The following is a 15554-nucleotide window of genomic DNA, read 5'->3' as shown; positions in this document are numbered from 1 at the left end:
TGTGGGTGTACAGTTCTTGTCTAAAAGCTTATTTAAGACAATTACTTTTTTCATGTTGTTTCTCAGTTGCAAATGGCACACATAAGCTATTACTTCTTTTAGTTCTATCAATAGGTTGTTTTTGAGATAAAGCTTGTAGCGGAGTTGCAATCAAGGTGATATGTGGTCACAATTCACTCTTTGCGTTTCCACTCCTCAGTTAGATTTTTCAATGCACCACTTTTCTGTACTGGCCCTGTATATATTTACTCATTTATATAGTTGCTGAATTGATGTATACATTCTAGGTTGTTACTATCAATTACCTTTGCTGGTATGGCCTTCAAATTGTGTTATCATTCTCCAGTAATTTACCAGGTGCTTATTAATTGTGGAAATTAAATCACTTTCATTTATTCAGACTTCCTGCCTTAGTCCTCATTGGTTTCACCATCTTCCTGCAGATTCCTGCAATGGTGTATAGAGCATTAATTGTGTTACCTATACCTTACCCATGCCAAGGGAAATATATAGGTACATGTGTATAATGGTGGGTATACACTGTGCAATGTTGGGCTGTCCCAGACGAAAGATGACCAATGTGAAAGAAATGTGGTGATATCTTTGGTTGTGGCTCCGAAACGGTGGTCCTACGCCACACTGTGAGAGAGGTTCAAAGACGGCTGTTGTCACGGTCTTGCGACCAAAGATAGCCTGGGACAAAATTCTGACAGTGTCAGAAATTTAGGATGACCATCTCACAATGTGACTGTTGCTACAACCTACGTCTACTAAACAACCAATAGGAATGCAGCATGAAATGACGCACTGATCAACTTGATTCTTGTATATTAACTTGTGTCGTAGTGTATGATTCAGTAGGTGTTATCATCGTACAGTCTACATACATCAAACTTGATGTTGTACCCAAATATGTTAGATCCATGTCACACAGTGTGGCTTGCAAAAAACTTAAAAGATTGCTGAAAGCTCACAGTCTGTAGGCGCCATAAGGAGTGCAGTATTTTTAGCCAGCAGTGGACCTTATGCAGGTGCCTGACTGGAAGGTACAGTGGGAGTACACACCTGATACTATTTCTGGTTAAAAGGCTTTGTTGAATATGTCACACTGCTGTAACACCGCTGTTGAACATGCTTCCTTTTCAGGCTACTGAGCAAATGAAAGAGCAGACCTCGAGGTCATCGAGTATCATCATAGCGCTGACTGATGGGAAGTTGAGCGCCTTCCCCTTCCAGTACGCAGTTAGGGAGGTGAGAGTGCGCTTACCTGAGCCACCCAAGTCCAGTCAGAGCTGGAGCAGAGAATAGCACTTAACTGTTTCTGATCTTTCATTCGTCTTGTATTTACTACAGGCAGATGTTGCAAGAAAGTATGGTGCAAGAGTGTACTGTGTCGGGGTTCAGGACTTTGATGAGAAACAGGTAAGCATCTTTCCAGGCCTATCAGGGTACATTACTCTGTGGTAGATTGCTCTCTTCTGCCTCCTTCCTCTGTGTGCTCTTCAACAAGTTCAACAATCCAGAGTATTGATCACTGTATTTTAATTCTGCTTAGACAATGAGAATTATGTAGCATTTCATATTCCTGCATGATGTTGCTGAAGCTTGTTGCCCTCTGTGAAGGTCTTACTGTGAAACAAACCACAGAAAATAGCTGTTTTGTCATAGATGTTAATAAACCAACCATCACTTCATGATAGGATGCAGTTAGGAGTATAAGAGGATATTGCATCTGTAAATAGGAGAGGAAGTACAATCAACTGCTTTTGTAGAATGAGCATCTCCAGTCCCTGGAAAAAAACATTGGCACGGTTGTTTAACTGGCTACTAGTGGCTACACTTCCTGTGCTTGCTGCATTCATGGATGATGAAAGCCTGAGCTTCCAGACAGGAAATTGTAACTGAGATTATAGAACAGTAAACGAGGCAGCAAACGTGCTGTAGGCAGCCTCGGATGCTGTAGCGTTTACCCTTATTAGGATGTAATGACTGCATGGTTTGTATTTCCCAACAGCTTGCTGAAATTGCTGACAATAAAGATCAAGTCTTCCCTGTTTTAGGAGGTTTTCAGGCTCTCAAAGACATAGTGAATTCGGTAAGGATGAATATCTCTGTCTGTATGACTGTCAGGTTCTTGATTTCCTGAAGTGAACACTGATCAGTTGCTGAGCTGGGGAGGCATTCGTGTGACGTCTTGCATGCTGTTATATACTGTTGGGAAAATGAGTAATATTATTTTGCTTAAATGTGTTCTCCACAATCACTCAGACTGAAAGTAATCTGAACCTCTGGAGCTGATTTTGTTTGTCTGATGCACTTACAATTATAAATAGGTCTTAAGCATACAGTAGTATAATCACCATTAAAAATTAATAACTATCCTTGAGAAGACAACCTCAGTGCAAGGTGTCTTACAATTTTGGCTTCAGAGTTGATGAGTTCAGAGATGTTGTTAAGTGAACAAAGCCTTTGACCTCCCTGGCCTTTGCCCTGTCCTGTCCTTGTGCAGCTTTTGAGTGCAAAATTTTCTCTTCACATCAGCTGTGTCTGCCTGAAAATATAGTTCTAAGGCTCTCTTTTGCTCAGTAACTAGCATTGCAAAGGCATTGCCTGACCTGTTCAGTGATTTATATAAGGAAATGATTCATTTGCAGTTGTAAAGTGGGGTGACCACTCCTATCACTGGGTTGTTTGTGATGTGTCAGAGCAGTGTAACTTATAAAGGGAAACATTGACCTTCCCAGTAATCAGACACGATTAATGGTACTGTTGGCATCTGTTTAAATTATGATAAGCTTTTGGCTCTACTCAGCCATCATTGCCACCTAATTTCAGTTTTTTTTAATTAAGTCCATTGGCCTTTTTGTGTAGTTGGTTATGAGACATAGTTACCTTATTAATATCCTCCTGCATTTTAAGGTTACTTCCATGACATAGGAATACAAATTTATTTTCATGCTCTTGCGCAGGACTATGGTTAAGCCCTTTGTTTGCGCAGAGTAGTGGCATGGTTTTCATATTGACATATTTAAATGCATGGAAATGAACACAAACTATGCTCCTGAAGTATCTAAGTGGCCAGCTTCATTTTCAGTTTTATTTTCTTATCTTTGATTACAGTTGACTAGATATGTGACAAAGGTGCAAACAGACTATTCCTCAAAATAGGCATTCATGTTTCTGTTAATATTGTTTATGCAGCCATTTACCAAATTCATGCCCAAATGACCATCATAAGGAACATTACACTAAATATCCCTTTGACCTATGTTGGCAAACACTGCACTGAAAACCCAGCAAGTATTACAAAGGACTGGCATGCAGTACACATAACAGATTGTGTGATTTGGAGGTTACTAGGGATAGATTTTAGGAACTGTCTCATTGAGCTCTCCAAGGAGGATTTCAGGGGATCAAGAGCTGAAGCCACAGACATGTTGCCAAAGCAGTGACTTCCTACATGAAACACTGGCCAAATTGCATGCGATACTTTCCATTCACTAAACCTTGAGAATTTTTAAATGGTTTCTTCCCAGGAATTTATTGTGCACGTTAATATTTTTGTATTTGGATTGATAGAAGCAAAGCAGGATTGATGAGTGCTGCTTGCTGGAATTAGGTCTGCACTTGAAGGTCCCTCCCCCTTCGTATGCCCCTGCTCTTGTTGAGGATAGCTGTGTGGGGATATTGTTCTGTTTTGGCAGAGCTATACTGAAGCCATTCAAATCGCTGTGGTTAAACTGCTGCTCCGATTCTTCAGGTTGCTAGGCTACTTATTTTTATGCGCGAGGATTACATTGATCTGAACCCTGGTTGGGCCCGTGTCTTTTTTCTTGAAAGTTCTTTATCAAAGCATTTGCTTAATTTTGGGGGAGACATGACGCCCCAGTAAGTCCTGGTGCAAAGACGTTTTGTTTTATCTTTGCGTGCCACAGAAAATGAACTTAATGTTTTTAAATTTTTGTTAAACTTGTCATATCAGATTGTAGTGTTTTTGTAACGGCTGCAATATTGTCATGAAGTAGTGAAAATTTAACACCCAAATGCATTATGGTATGATTGATTATCAGCATGATTTGACGGTATTACAAGCATTTCTAGTCACAAGTTAGAACCATAGAACCTAATTGATCAATGTTGGTTGGCCTTAATATTGAGTAACTGATTTAAAGGTTTGTGATACTTATGCTTATTTTTTTTTAATCATAATATGAAAAAGTTTTGACATCTTCATCAAACTGATGTACATTTTGATTAACAAAAATAGAGAAATGGATATAATGTATTTATTCATCTCTCGCAGCTGAGATCATGCATATTCAGTCAATAGGAGCAAACTTGTTGACCCTGATTCAGAAAGTGAGTTCTGCAGTTAGGTTACCTGATTAGGGCTAAAAAGAGGGATCTGTAATTGTGTCCCCCGGAGAACTTGGCATTGCCTCCCCTCCTGTTTGGATATTCAGGATTTAAAATCCAAACTGCAACTTAATCAAAAGGGATATAAGGACAAATGTAACACTTAACATATTTATTCTCCAGTTTTGTGTGTGTGTGTGTGTGGGGGGGGGGGGGGGGGGGAATCCTGTGTCCTGTTGCTTGTCTGTTTTTAATTAGGCTTTGTTTGCAGATTGTTCTGGTTTATTAGTTCTGGACTGGAATTATTTCTTAAACGGCTCAGATCTCTTGAGATTTGACTGACCCATACCCAATGCATTCATACATTTTTTAAACAGCTAAGACTGCTGCTGCTGTTTTAGGCTGCCTGATGTTTCAATAGTCTCTGTGTTTCTGCTCTCACAGATTTTAAAGAAGTCTTGCATAGAAATCTTAAAAGTGGAGCCTTCCAGTGTCTGTGTGAATGGTATGTTAACGAAGATGTAATGCTTTTCATGCTGTTTGTATTCCCTGAGCTCAATAGATGCTGAACGTCTTGTGCATTACTGCGTTCTTGTCCTGCAGAAACCTTTGACATTGTGTTGAGAGGAAATGGGTTCACACTGGGCAGAAGTACAGAGGGAGTGGTGTGCAGTTTCATCATCAACGAACAGACCTACCGTAAGCAAGCATAAAAGCCTGCTGTCTACTGCACAGCCAATCAAAGCCTGCTCTGTACTGCACAGCCAATCACAGCCTGCTCTCCACTGCACAGCCAATCAAAGCCTGCTCTCTACTGCACAGCCAGTCAAAGCCTGCTCTCTACTGCACAGCCCAATAGACAAAGCCTGCTCTCTGCTGCACAGGAAATCAAAGCATGCTCTCTGCTGCACGGGTCAGATTCAACCTTAGCCTTGAGTGCCTGTCCCTTTTATTCAACAGAATCACTGGATGAATGTAAGGTTAGTCAGTTAGCTAGTCTACATAAACTAAGAGGAGAGACTGAAATTAGCTATTTTTATTTACTTATTTAGTTTATTTAGTTCAGTTGGTAAAGTTCCTAACATTATCTTCATAATTGTAATAAGCTTGGTAACTATTTACCAAGGCAGAATGTTGTTTCAGTAACAAAATAGCTATAATTGATTACACTTATTAAATTTGTTATCTCTTCCTACTTTATGTAGCAAAATAGTTAAGCCCACCATGGATCTGTTTGATAAAAGCATTGTGGTACCCATGGTATATCACAGGTTCTTGTGCCATAAGGCTGTTTTACCTAGAATGATCCAATTGAGACTCAAATCTCTTTTACAAGAAGTCCTGGCCAAGACAGCAGTAAAACAGGCACAGTGTTAGCAGTGGACAATCAATATATCAAAATAATAGAGATAAAATCTGAATTGGAATGAAGATAGTAGAAGCACGTAAACAAAGCACAATCGTCTGGCTAGAAGCAAGAATAATCAGTAACTAGTTCATCCTTAATCAGTTTATAATAATTTTAGTCATCCAGAGGTATTGAACAGTCTCGATGGGTTTTGTTTTGTGGTTGCAAAAAGTAAGTATCTAAATGCTTTCTCAGCAAAGACAGTATGGGTTTGTGGAATGTTGTAGAAAATAGCTACTAAATTAAGATATTTGAACTCCACTCTAAGCTGTCTGCCTCTGGTGATGATCATGCATGTAAATTATCCAATGGTTTAGGGCAGTGCCAGGTTATATTCAGTTGGATATATAGTATTTAGTTTCCACCTGCCAGATTGTGATCATGTGGTCTATACATAGCACTTGCTGCAGTCAGTCAAAAACACAATGGAGAACCATTACCATAGTGATTAAAAATGAGAACAAAATGGCACTACAGTGAACATTGCTAAAAGCCATATATACAAAGTTAATATATCTGCATGTCGTAGTACAGCTGCACATCCACAGAACCCTGGCAGTGAAACCATGGCCCAGTTCATGTGGTACAGACAGAACCAGAATAAACCTAGGGCAAACCCCACACCAAGAGACAGATATTACAAGCAGGAAGCCTGTGGTGAGCCCACAGTGTAATTCACAGCACATATCTGTCCTACTGAAGCATTTCAAAGGTACAGGATGCACGTTTTTTTCTTTTCTTTTAAATAATGGACAGAGAACTTCAAAGTTAGATCCAATCTGGGCCTAAGACAGGAAGTCATGATATTTGGAATAGCTAAGTTGTACACATTGGGAACTTACCCATGCAGGCCTGCTCCATGAAAGGGAACTCTTTTACTCTTCGTGTAATCATGTTTAATATGTTTAATCTCCAGACATCTCTCGTGAGCCAGGCAACAGTAATCTGATCCTATTTTAAACTCTAACATGAGAAAAATGCAAACATGGTATTATCGCTTGTAGCACAACAAGATGATTCAGGTACTTGTTTGTTTAGAACACCAGTTCCTGGTTAGATATGAAGCATATACTGAGCGCTCAAATGTTATATAGAGACTTTTGTAAAAAAATACCACCAAATTTTTGAAAGCTCTTACATGCGTGAGATTTACTCAGAGGTTACAGAATCAGGATTGTTTCATCTCTGCATAATAACTGGTGCCTCAAAAGGCTACTGTATTTTTACAGTTAGCAATTAGAGTCTTTTTATTGAACTGAAAATAGCCTGGTCTGAATCTATTTAAATAGAGGTCCATCTGAAACAGGATTATTGACCCAGATGTTTTGCTGCTCCTATTTTGTGGTGCAGCCATCTATAGTTACGAGGCTAAAAACAGCCTGACTGTACCCACATGGTTGTTAGCATGTCCCTGGGCTTCTGCATAAGAGTGCACCTTGTAATTGTGGACTGGCATAACTACTTTAGCACAATTTTAAAAAATCCCCACATCTGTGCAGCTCAAGCTTCCATCCTGTCCAGGAACCATTCCTTGAAAGTTCCTACTGTCTTTGGTGCTGGTGAAGGTGATGTTCACGTGGATGCAAGGATATTCTCATGGTGTTAATGAACACACTTGTTCTCTCCTGGAGCACGCTCACTAGTTCGATTATGCACGCCTGCGCTGCATCGGGATTGGCCACCTGTTGCTAGTGACTTTGGACGCCTCACATCTGGAATCGCATTCATTCTCTGACTCATTAAGCAGTGCAGTGCAGTGAACTAATGCCCTGTCTCATTTTCCAGATGAGAAGCCAAGCGTGATACGGGACAATTACCTGCTCTGTCCAGCCCCTGTGCTCACAGAAGTCGGACAGTAAGTACCCATCGCCAGCCTGGCACCCATAGCTGCGAGCGAATAGCTGGCTACAGTGGCTGAATGTTATGGAGCAGGCCGGGGTGGCAGCGTGTCTGGACCTCATGATCCGATCTTCTTCCTCTGATGGGTCACCACGTGCACCGCTTTGCGCTGAACTGCAGCGTGACGTGGAAGGGGACTATAATGGGAGCATTGAAGCCTTCAAACAGACACTTTTTTCATTACACATCCTATCAAATATGTGACCTTTTTTCAGTCTGTGCTGTGCTGTGGTGTATTTACCCCTCAAGCTAAGCTGGGGAGTGTGGGGAGGGGAGTCGGACAGGGGCTGCTTCACATACTTGCTGCCCCCATTTGGTGCAGCATCAGTAGTGGAAAGTGAGGTGGCGGTGGAGGTGGATTGACTGTTTTCTCTCTTTAACTTTCCCTTGATCTTACCTTTTGGCACAGGACAACCTGCATTAGCTTTGTCAGTAATTACACTGGCATTGACCTACCTGTGGTCAGGCATCACTAAACTGATTCTTTCATTTCCTATATTGGACTGTTATGCAGATAGAGTTGCTTTTTGAAGGATGAAAGCATTGATCCCCTTCCTTAGTTGTTCCAGTTCGAGCCTTCCTGGGGGGTTGGGGAGAAAAGACTTTAGAGAGATGCTACAAAATGGTGTTTGCTTGTGTAGATGAATCCTGGCCCATTGGATGAGGGTATTTAAAGGATGTGAGACAGATGTGACTGTTATTTTTACTGTTGCCCTGTTTAAAGACTTCCCAGGCACACTGTTGGCACCCACGTAACGCCTGAGCCAAGGACATCTGTGTCCTGTCTGTCCATCTGTCTGTCTCTGTGCAGTTACTGCTGTCACATCCTGACAGTATGACTGGAGGGCTCATTGATAACATCATCCATTCTGGTTCTGCTCACTGTTGGCCAGGCCAACCCAGATACCGTGCATTCACACACTTGCCATAGTCATTCCCTCATTCCCTCATACAGTGGTTTCATTTCAGTGCATCAGCTGAGCAGGGACGCACTCAGATATACAGTATGAATGATCCAGTGACTCACTGAGAGGTCCACTGTGAATGATCCTGGCACTCATTCAGATGTATACTATGATTGGCCCAGGGTCTCACTGAGAGGTCCACTATGAATGGCCCAGGATCAGGTTGTTGATGTGTGAGCATCACAGGGCGTCAGCTGCACTGACAGCTACTGAATCGATCAGGAGCCTCTGCATCTATGACAGGCTCTGGTAGTAATCCCTGTGCCCCTGGTCCAGGGGTGTAAAAGTTCAGCCTCTTCACTCTCGTCTCATGTCCTTGCCTGCGTTTTTGCAGCAGTGGTGGGAAAGTTAAGAAGACTGCATGTGACGTGAAGCTCATTGGTCAGCGAGCATGACTTTGTTCATCACTTCTGTCCATCTGCTCCCATTGCTGCAGTGGAATGAAGATAATTGTGTGAGCGAACAGTGTGCTTATTTTTATATATTGATGTATTCTAGTGTGACAATAGGGAAGCGGTAGCGTTTATTGGCATATTGCCTGTCCAACCCAAGGTCCCCTCCTAATTTGATTTAGTTCTCGGATTTGAGATTGGAACTCGATACACAAACAGTATGACAGTTGAGGTGTTGACAGTGTGGCTGATCTTTTTTTGTATCATATATGTCCAAATATAAAAAGAGTAGAAAGCTATTAATTAAGACATTATTAATTAAGGAGAAATTCAAACTGTGTCTTGTACATTCCTATAAGACTGAAAGCAACTTTTGTCTAATGACTGTAAAACTGAAGCTCTTCCTGTGTGTTTTCTTTGGTTCAGACTGTTGCCACACTGTTATGTTTCTGCTTTAATATATTTCATCCCCTGATATAACACTATCATAACTGAACACTCTTCCGATTCTGAATCTGAATAATTCCACTTAAGGGAGTGTCAGTGGACACAGCTATCAGCGCTGACAGGCTATGGAGTCTCTAATGCTCCAGGGAGTGCTGATAAAGTAGGTGTTAGCTATTCCAGAGACCGTGTGCAAGGTCACTAAATGCCTTCTGTGTCACTGCCAACTTTTAAAATTTGTTTTTTATGGGATTTGGAACTGATTCCTCTTAAATGTCTGTCCTTGGCCTGTCCCCCTCACTCATCATATATTCATATTTAACTGCTGAAATATCATTTGTAGCACAAAGTCATGCTGTAGAGAGGATAAAGAAGGTGGGTGACTTTTCACAACACATGTGTTTTGTCTTATACTCTGAAACAGAATTCAGGCTGATTTCCTGAAGGTGAAGGCTGAAAGTTTTCTTTGACAATAGGATTTTAGTGGGACGGATGTAGCAGCCAGTTGCTTTGTCAGGGTTAGCATGCCAATGTGGATGTTGCAGCACGCTGACCTTCCAGGGCCCAGTTTTGCAGTGGTGGTGGTGCTCTGATGTCACTATGTGCAGAGTTGGCTGACCCCAGACCAGCGCCTGACCTTGGTGCGCCATGCTCTGTGCATGGCAGTTTGTCATAGACCCTCTGCAATATGAACTTCATGTCCGCATGAGATGGGGCTGTACACTCTCCACTGATGGCTGGTTCTTCTGTGTGTCACACTCTGTGTGCTTCTCGGCTGTTTTATAAGTCACTGCTAATAGCTTCTCATTGCCAGCGTGGGAAAGTTACCGTTTCTCAGAGCCTTTGTCCATATCATCATGCTTAAATTGCAAGGCATGGGCTTGTCCTTAACCTGCAGTATTTAGTATTTTGCAAAGTGGTGATTCATTTACGAAAAATCCATAAACTGTAATGTCAGTGATGCAGGCAAGATCCTAGTATTACGTGCACAGCATTGCCTAGCATCTCTGCCTCATGTTGGGAACCAGACGCTGAGTAACCACAGCACTGACAAAGCCTGAAGTCCTAAGAAGAACACTTCCTCTTTCTGTCATGAACAGTATTTACTTTTGTGGTTCACAAAACTAATTATGTTCAAATAATATTAAAAACTGCTTGCATAATAGTACACTTTTACAGTAAGAAATGTCTAAAATGTTCCAGGTAGTTTTCTCATGCAGAAAGCTGAGCTTTCACCAATGTATGTGTAAGCTTAAGGGATGTCTGACAACGAATAAAGTTAGGAGTTACCTCTATTCCAGATCAGCCCACATAAACAGCCTCAGTCTCTTGCACTGAATGCAGGGATCCATTACCTATTTCTAAATGCTGGGCTACCCAAGAGCTATGAACTGATAAGTCAGTGTGGTATACGATGACACCTGCTGTATCAGTATCACTGATGTGATGGTCTTGCTCTACAGTGTTTCTCTTGTCTTTGTTTTACAGTAGCTGTAATGAAACAAGATGGCTGCACTTTTCCCTTTCTCAACAGGTCGATTGATGTGCTGATCAGCTTTAACAATGGGCAATCCTTCATTACAAGTCCTGTCACTGTTTCTGCCACTACATGCGTGAGTGTGATCAATGACTCCGGTATGATAGAGATTAAATACGCTGAAGAAACAGTCTCATCCTCTGCTCCCTATTAGTTGGTACATTACAGGCATGGTGTGCAGGCTGTGATGTAAGAGTCTGTCTGTCTGTCTCCTGTGTCAGTCGGACGGGATGGTGGTGGCCATCGTGCTGCTGGTGCTGCTCCTGCTGGTGGCCCTGGCCCTCATGTGGTGGTTCTGGCCGCTGTGCTGCACTGTGGTGAGTGAGTCGCTCGGACAGGGGTGGGGTGACTGTGGCTCCGCCCTCACCTCTCCGGCTCCTCCCTGTGCCCATGTTCTCCATGGCTAGGTGGTGCCCACTGCATTTCCTTCTGTTATTATGTTAACATCTGCTATAAGTTCCTTCCTCTTTTCGAATGCATTTCCTTCCTTTCCTTGATGTTTGGGCTCGTTTTCTAGATGAGTATAATTACACTCATACACCAGCAGATGTAAGGTGGTGAACACCATACATGGCTCCTAACTGCACTCACAGCTGTGAACAGGAAGGGAAGTATGTTACACATTGTGGTTTTATTAATCTGATGAAAGTATTTCAAGAGAAAAAGAACACATTTTCTCATGAACTTTTTTGTTTCCTTTTTTTACTATTGACATTTCATCAATTCAAACCTTGGCTGCATGAGGCTTGGATTTGCCTTTTCTCTCTCAATAAAGGACTTCACAACCATCCATTTCACTGATACTTTAACAAGATGGTTTATGTTTGTAATGCTGTTCCTGGGCCATTTCTGTATAGACATCACATGCTTACTTCTCTAGGTAAAAGTAGCCATATACGCATTGTTTTAACATTTATGAGACAGAATTACATATTTTTATTTTATTTTTATTTTTGTGAATTTTCAATGATGATGGATTGACAGTTCAGACACATATCTCCAGATGATATCTGATGCTCAAATGACTACTAAATTCCAGCCCTGGCAATGATATGTTTTGGATCTTGCCACAGAACCTGGGATAAGCTGGAGCTGCTTCAGCTGTAAAGGCTAGCCCATTGCACGGAATTACAAATAAATGGCACTGTCTGGATTTGATCATGTGCAAAGTATATATTATGATAACACCTAAGCTAGACCACATTAAGAGTCCCCAAGGTACAGAACTTGCCAATGTTAGCTAATTGAAAATAAAGACTTTGGATGACAAACTTACTGTTAAGCATGGGGTTTACCAGACTTAACGAAATGCTTGTATTTTGTTGATTTTCACTTCTCTCTTAAAAATCAGAAACTGCATGTATGTTGTGTGTTGTAATTATGCACTTGTGCCAAGTTTGCTTTTGGCAGAATAGAATGTATTTGGCCTGAACACATTGATACAGTGAACTCCAGCAGAGTCCTTTTGTTGCTGAATGAAATTCTTTAAAGGAAAAGGGCTGTCCAGGGTGCACACAAGGACAGACTTGAAGGGGGGGCATAGCAACCCCCCTTGTTTACTGTACTTTAATTTTATTTAAAGTTGAAGTTGGATTCCCTGATAAAAGAATTTCAAAGCTAAAGCTGCTCTTGGTGGGAAAAGTAATATGTGTGAGTCACTGATAAATGATATCATGTCATGTTTTCTCATTAAGGTTATCCCAGGCAAAGCTTAACACAATGTTACTGTATCACTGCTGTTTTAACTCAAAATATTCTACTGTATCTGACTGCTGTGTTTGGCTTGACACAACATCATGTGTTAAGGACAAAAACCAGCAGGGATTTTTGAGAGTGATGGATAGTAATGGAGTAGCCATAAGAATGCTCTCTGATTGTGTGGCTCTGCTGGTGAAATGAGAGCTTAAAGGCTAATGCTAACGTCAGATGGTCTAGTGCCATGCATAGCTCTGTGACAGGCAGGATGTTTGCCACCTCTGTGTGTCGGGTAATTAGGAAAGGAAACATGTAATTTAGATAATGCTTTATTTATCCCAACATATGTCCTGCAGCTATAAATCTGCTGTTTAATTATTTAATAAAAGAGCCACTGTTTCAGCATTACTGCCGGCTGTCTGAAATGGTGTTAATCATCAAGACCGTACTAATAATTGTAGCAGGATTTACCAAGAGTCAGCTACAAGTCAGATTAATTCATTAATGCTAAGTGATTATGTTCTATTATGATAATGACATCTATATATTGAAAGTTTGACAGTATCACTGTTCTTTAAAGGGAACGAAACAGCTGTTCTGCCTATGATATGTGCCCGTTCTCCGCCAGTTTTAAGGAACTAATTTGGTAAATGCATGCCCCAAGCTGATGGCATATTCATCTTTCACAAGTAAAGGTCTGCCTCTCGTTTGGGAGTGCTGTTCTGGAAAGTCAGGAGATCAAAAGACATCACTAAGCAATCTATATCAGAGGCAATTCTGTTGAATGTAGCAGTCTGCTGCAGTATAAATCCTGGGGTTAAGTGTGCTGAGCATATAACATTAGTAAGTTTAATAATTAATTTGTTCATTTCTCCTCCTTAAATCAAAGTCCTTATCTTTACCCTCACCTGACCGTGCCTTAGTTCTTTGTGGAAGCAGGAATTAGTGTGATGTTGTTATTAAGGGACTGGGAGTTCTTTGTGTAAGTCAAGGTCTCAAGCAGGAATACCAACAGGGCAGCTTTGATCTGTTTTGGCCTGCCAGAAACAGTAATAGTGATCAGTTTATGTAGAATATTTATAAAATGTTTAGTTTATTTAGAACTTCATAGTGGATTGGAGTAAACACATTGTGAGCAATTCTAGTAAGGTGACAGATACAGCATAAGGTATATATTATTCTGAATAACTGGATGTAGTGTTGGCTGGCCTCTCTGGTTACTTACTGTATCTCTCTCACCGCACCATGCCTGCAGACAGTCCCTCCTCTGGAGGCTGAAGCCATAACACTCTGTAGGACTGTATGACTGGGGACTGTGTGTAAGCGCTGAACCACGTCCAGTTAATTAAGAGATTAAGCCATGCTGCGCAGCTTGCCCTAAACATTGCGCATCAGAAAATGATTGTCAGTATGTTTCGTTTTTAACCAGTGACGGTACATTAACTCTGCCTAATCTACAGCGAGGAGATCATCCATGCTGTTGTATCAGTAGTCTTTCCTCTTGGGAAATGGCACGGCCCCACACAGGTTTTAGCAGCATCATTAAAATGACCAGAGAACACAGAAAAAGATTGTACATTTGTTCAATGAGTTTGCACGCAGTCATATCTGTCCACTTGCACACTGATCTTCCATCAGACAGCTACATGCATGTGCACAGTGGAAATCAGGGTGACCATGACTTTAAGGTTTACAGGACAGGAAAACCCTTCCACAAGAGATACTGTAAATCTTTATAGAGGCACAGATTCGCATCCTTTAGCAGTTTATTTTAAATGTTCTTCACACGGTGCAGACTGGATTTTCATTTAAATTCAGAAACATTTTTGAAAAGTGATGGCATGAAAAGGACTTAGGAAGTCACGCAGGAGACGTCAAATGCAGACTTCCGCTCCGTGCTCTGTGCCTTGTGGCCTCAGTTATTCGCTGTTGCGTGATCACTGATCCTGCTTCTCTCTATTTCAGATTATCAAGGACCCACCTCCGCCACCTCCGCCTGCTCCCGAGCCTGTGAGTAGTTTGGAGTTCCAGTTTTCCGAGCGCAGCTGGGGCCTGTCAATGAGATCTCTTTTTTGTGCTTCCTCTGCTGTTGACTTCAACTTTTTGTGGGATAAAAATACTTAAATCTCCATACCCCCATTGTGCATGACTTATAGCTTTTTCCATTAGTCACACAAGGCAGCTATTCATCTCCCAGACTCATCTCACATCATCTGAGGCAGCCTTGACAGCCGGAGCTCAGATGGCTTTCATGGGCCTCATGAGGAGAAACCCGCACTGAGACATTACTGCAGTCCTCTGCTTATTTCACAGCAGGTCACTGCAGTGTTAGCGCTCCTCTGGCTGATCACTACACACATCACATAGCTCTCCACCCTCATTGTGAGTATGTGCGGACGACCGTATGTCTCTAAGACTGACGCCTCTTTGTTCCTTACTGAAGGAGCCTGAGCCTGACGCCCTGCCGAAGAAGAAATGGCCCACAGTGGACGCCTCCTACTACGGGGGAAGAGGAGCTGGAGGCATCAGGCGCATGGAGGTGACCCTCCTCGACGTTTTCACCTTCTGATCTTTTACCATTCCTGGGTTTGATACTGAAGCCAGCGGGGTCCTCATGCTTGGCCTGATCAAGCTCAGTGTACTCAGTACTGTGGATGAATTTAAGAACTTCTGATTATTAATCATATCTTAGACATTGTGTTACTCCTGGGGTTGTGAGTACACACACTGTTACATCCCAGATGGGTAATGGCATCCAGGGGTACGTATGCGGGACGCAACACAAAAGGAAACAACCAGCCCCCGCTGGCTTGGACAGTGCAGGGGGGGGGGCAAAGAAAGCACAGACACGGGAGCAA

The 15554-nt window shown here is 41.9% G+C and overlaps 1 protein-coding gene across 1 annotated transcript in view; it reads left to right on the top strand.

The window, feature by feature from the left end:
* Positions 1–15554, top strand: part of LOC118777819 (anthrax toxin receptor 2-like) — a 32600-nt gene that overhangs the window by 3313 nt on the left and 13733 nt on the right. The window contains exons 5-14 of the mRNA XM_036528993.1: positions 1147–1251; positions 1354–1422; positions 2015–2095; positions 4801–4861; positions 4960–5055; positions 7550–7619; positions 10999–11077; positions 11223–11318; positions 14662–14706; positions 15140–15235. Of these exons, the coding sequence (XP_036384886.1) occupies positions 1147–1251; positions 1354–1422; positions 2015–2095; positions 4801–4861; positions 4960–5055; positions 7550–7619; positions 10999–11077; positions 11223–11318; positions 14662–14706; positions 15140–15235 (798 nt within the window). The remainder of the gene's footprint in view (positions 1–1146; positions 1252–1353; positions 1423–2014; positions 2096–4800; positions 4862–4959; positions 5056–7549; positions 7620–10998; positions 11078–11222; positions 11319–14661; positions 14707–15139; positions 15236–15554) is intronic.

This window comes from Megalops cyprinoides, chromosome 5, assembly GCF_013368585.1.
Source record: "Megalops cyprinoides isolate fMegCyp1 chromosome 5, fMegCyp1.pri, whole genome shotgun sequence".
NCBI classification, from domain to species: Eukaryota; Metazoa; Chordata; class Actinopteri; order Elopiformes; family Megalopidae; genus Megalops; species Megalops cyprinoides.
Note: the sequence above shows the minus strand (reverse complement) of the source record. Positions and strands in the feature narration are given on the sequence as shown.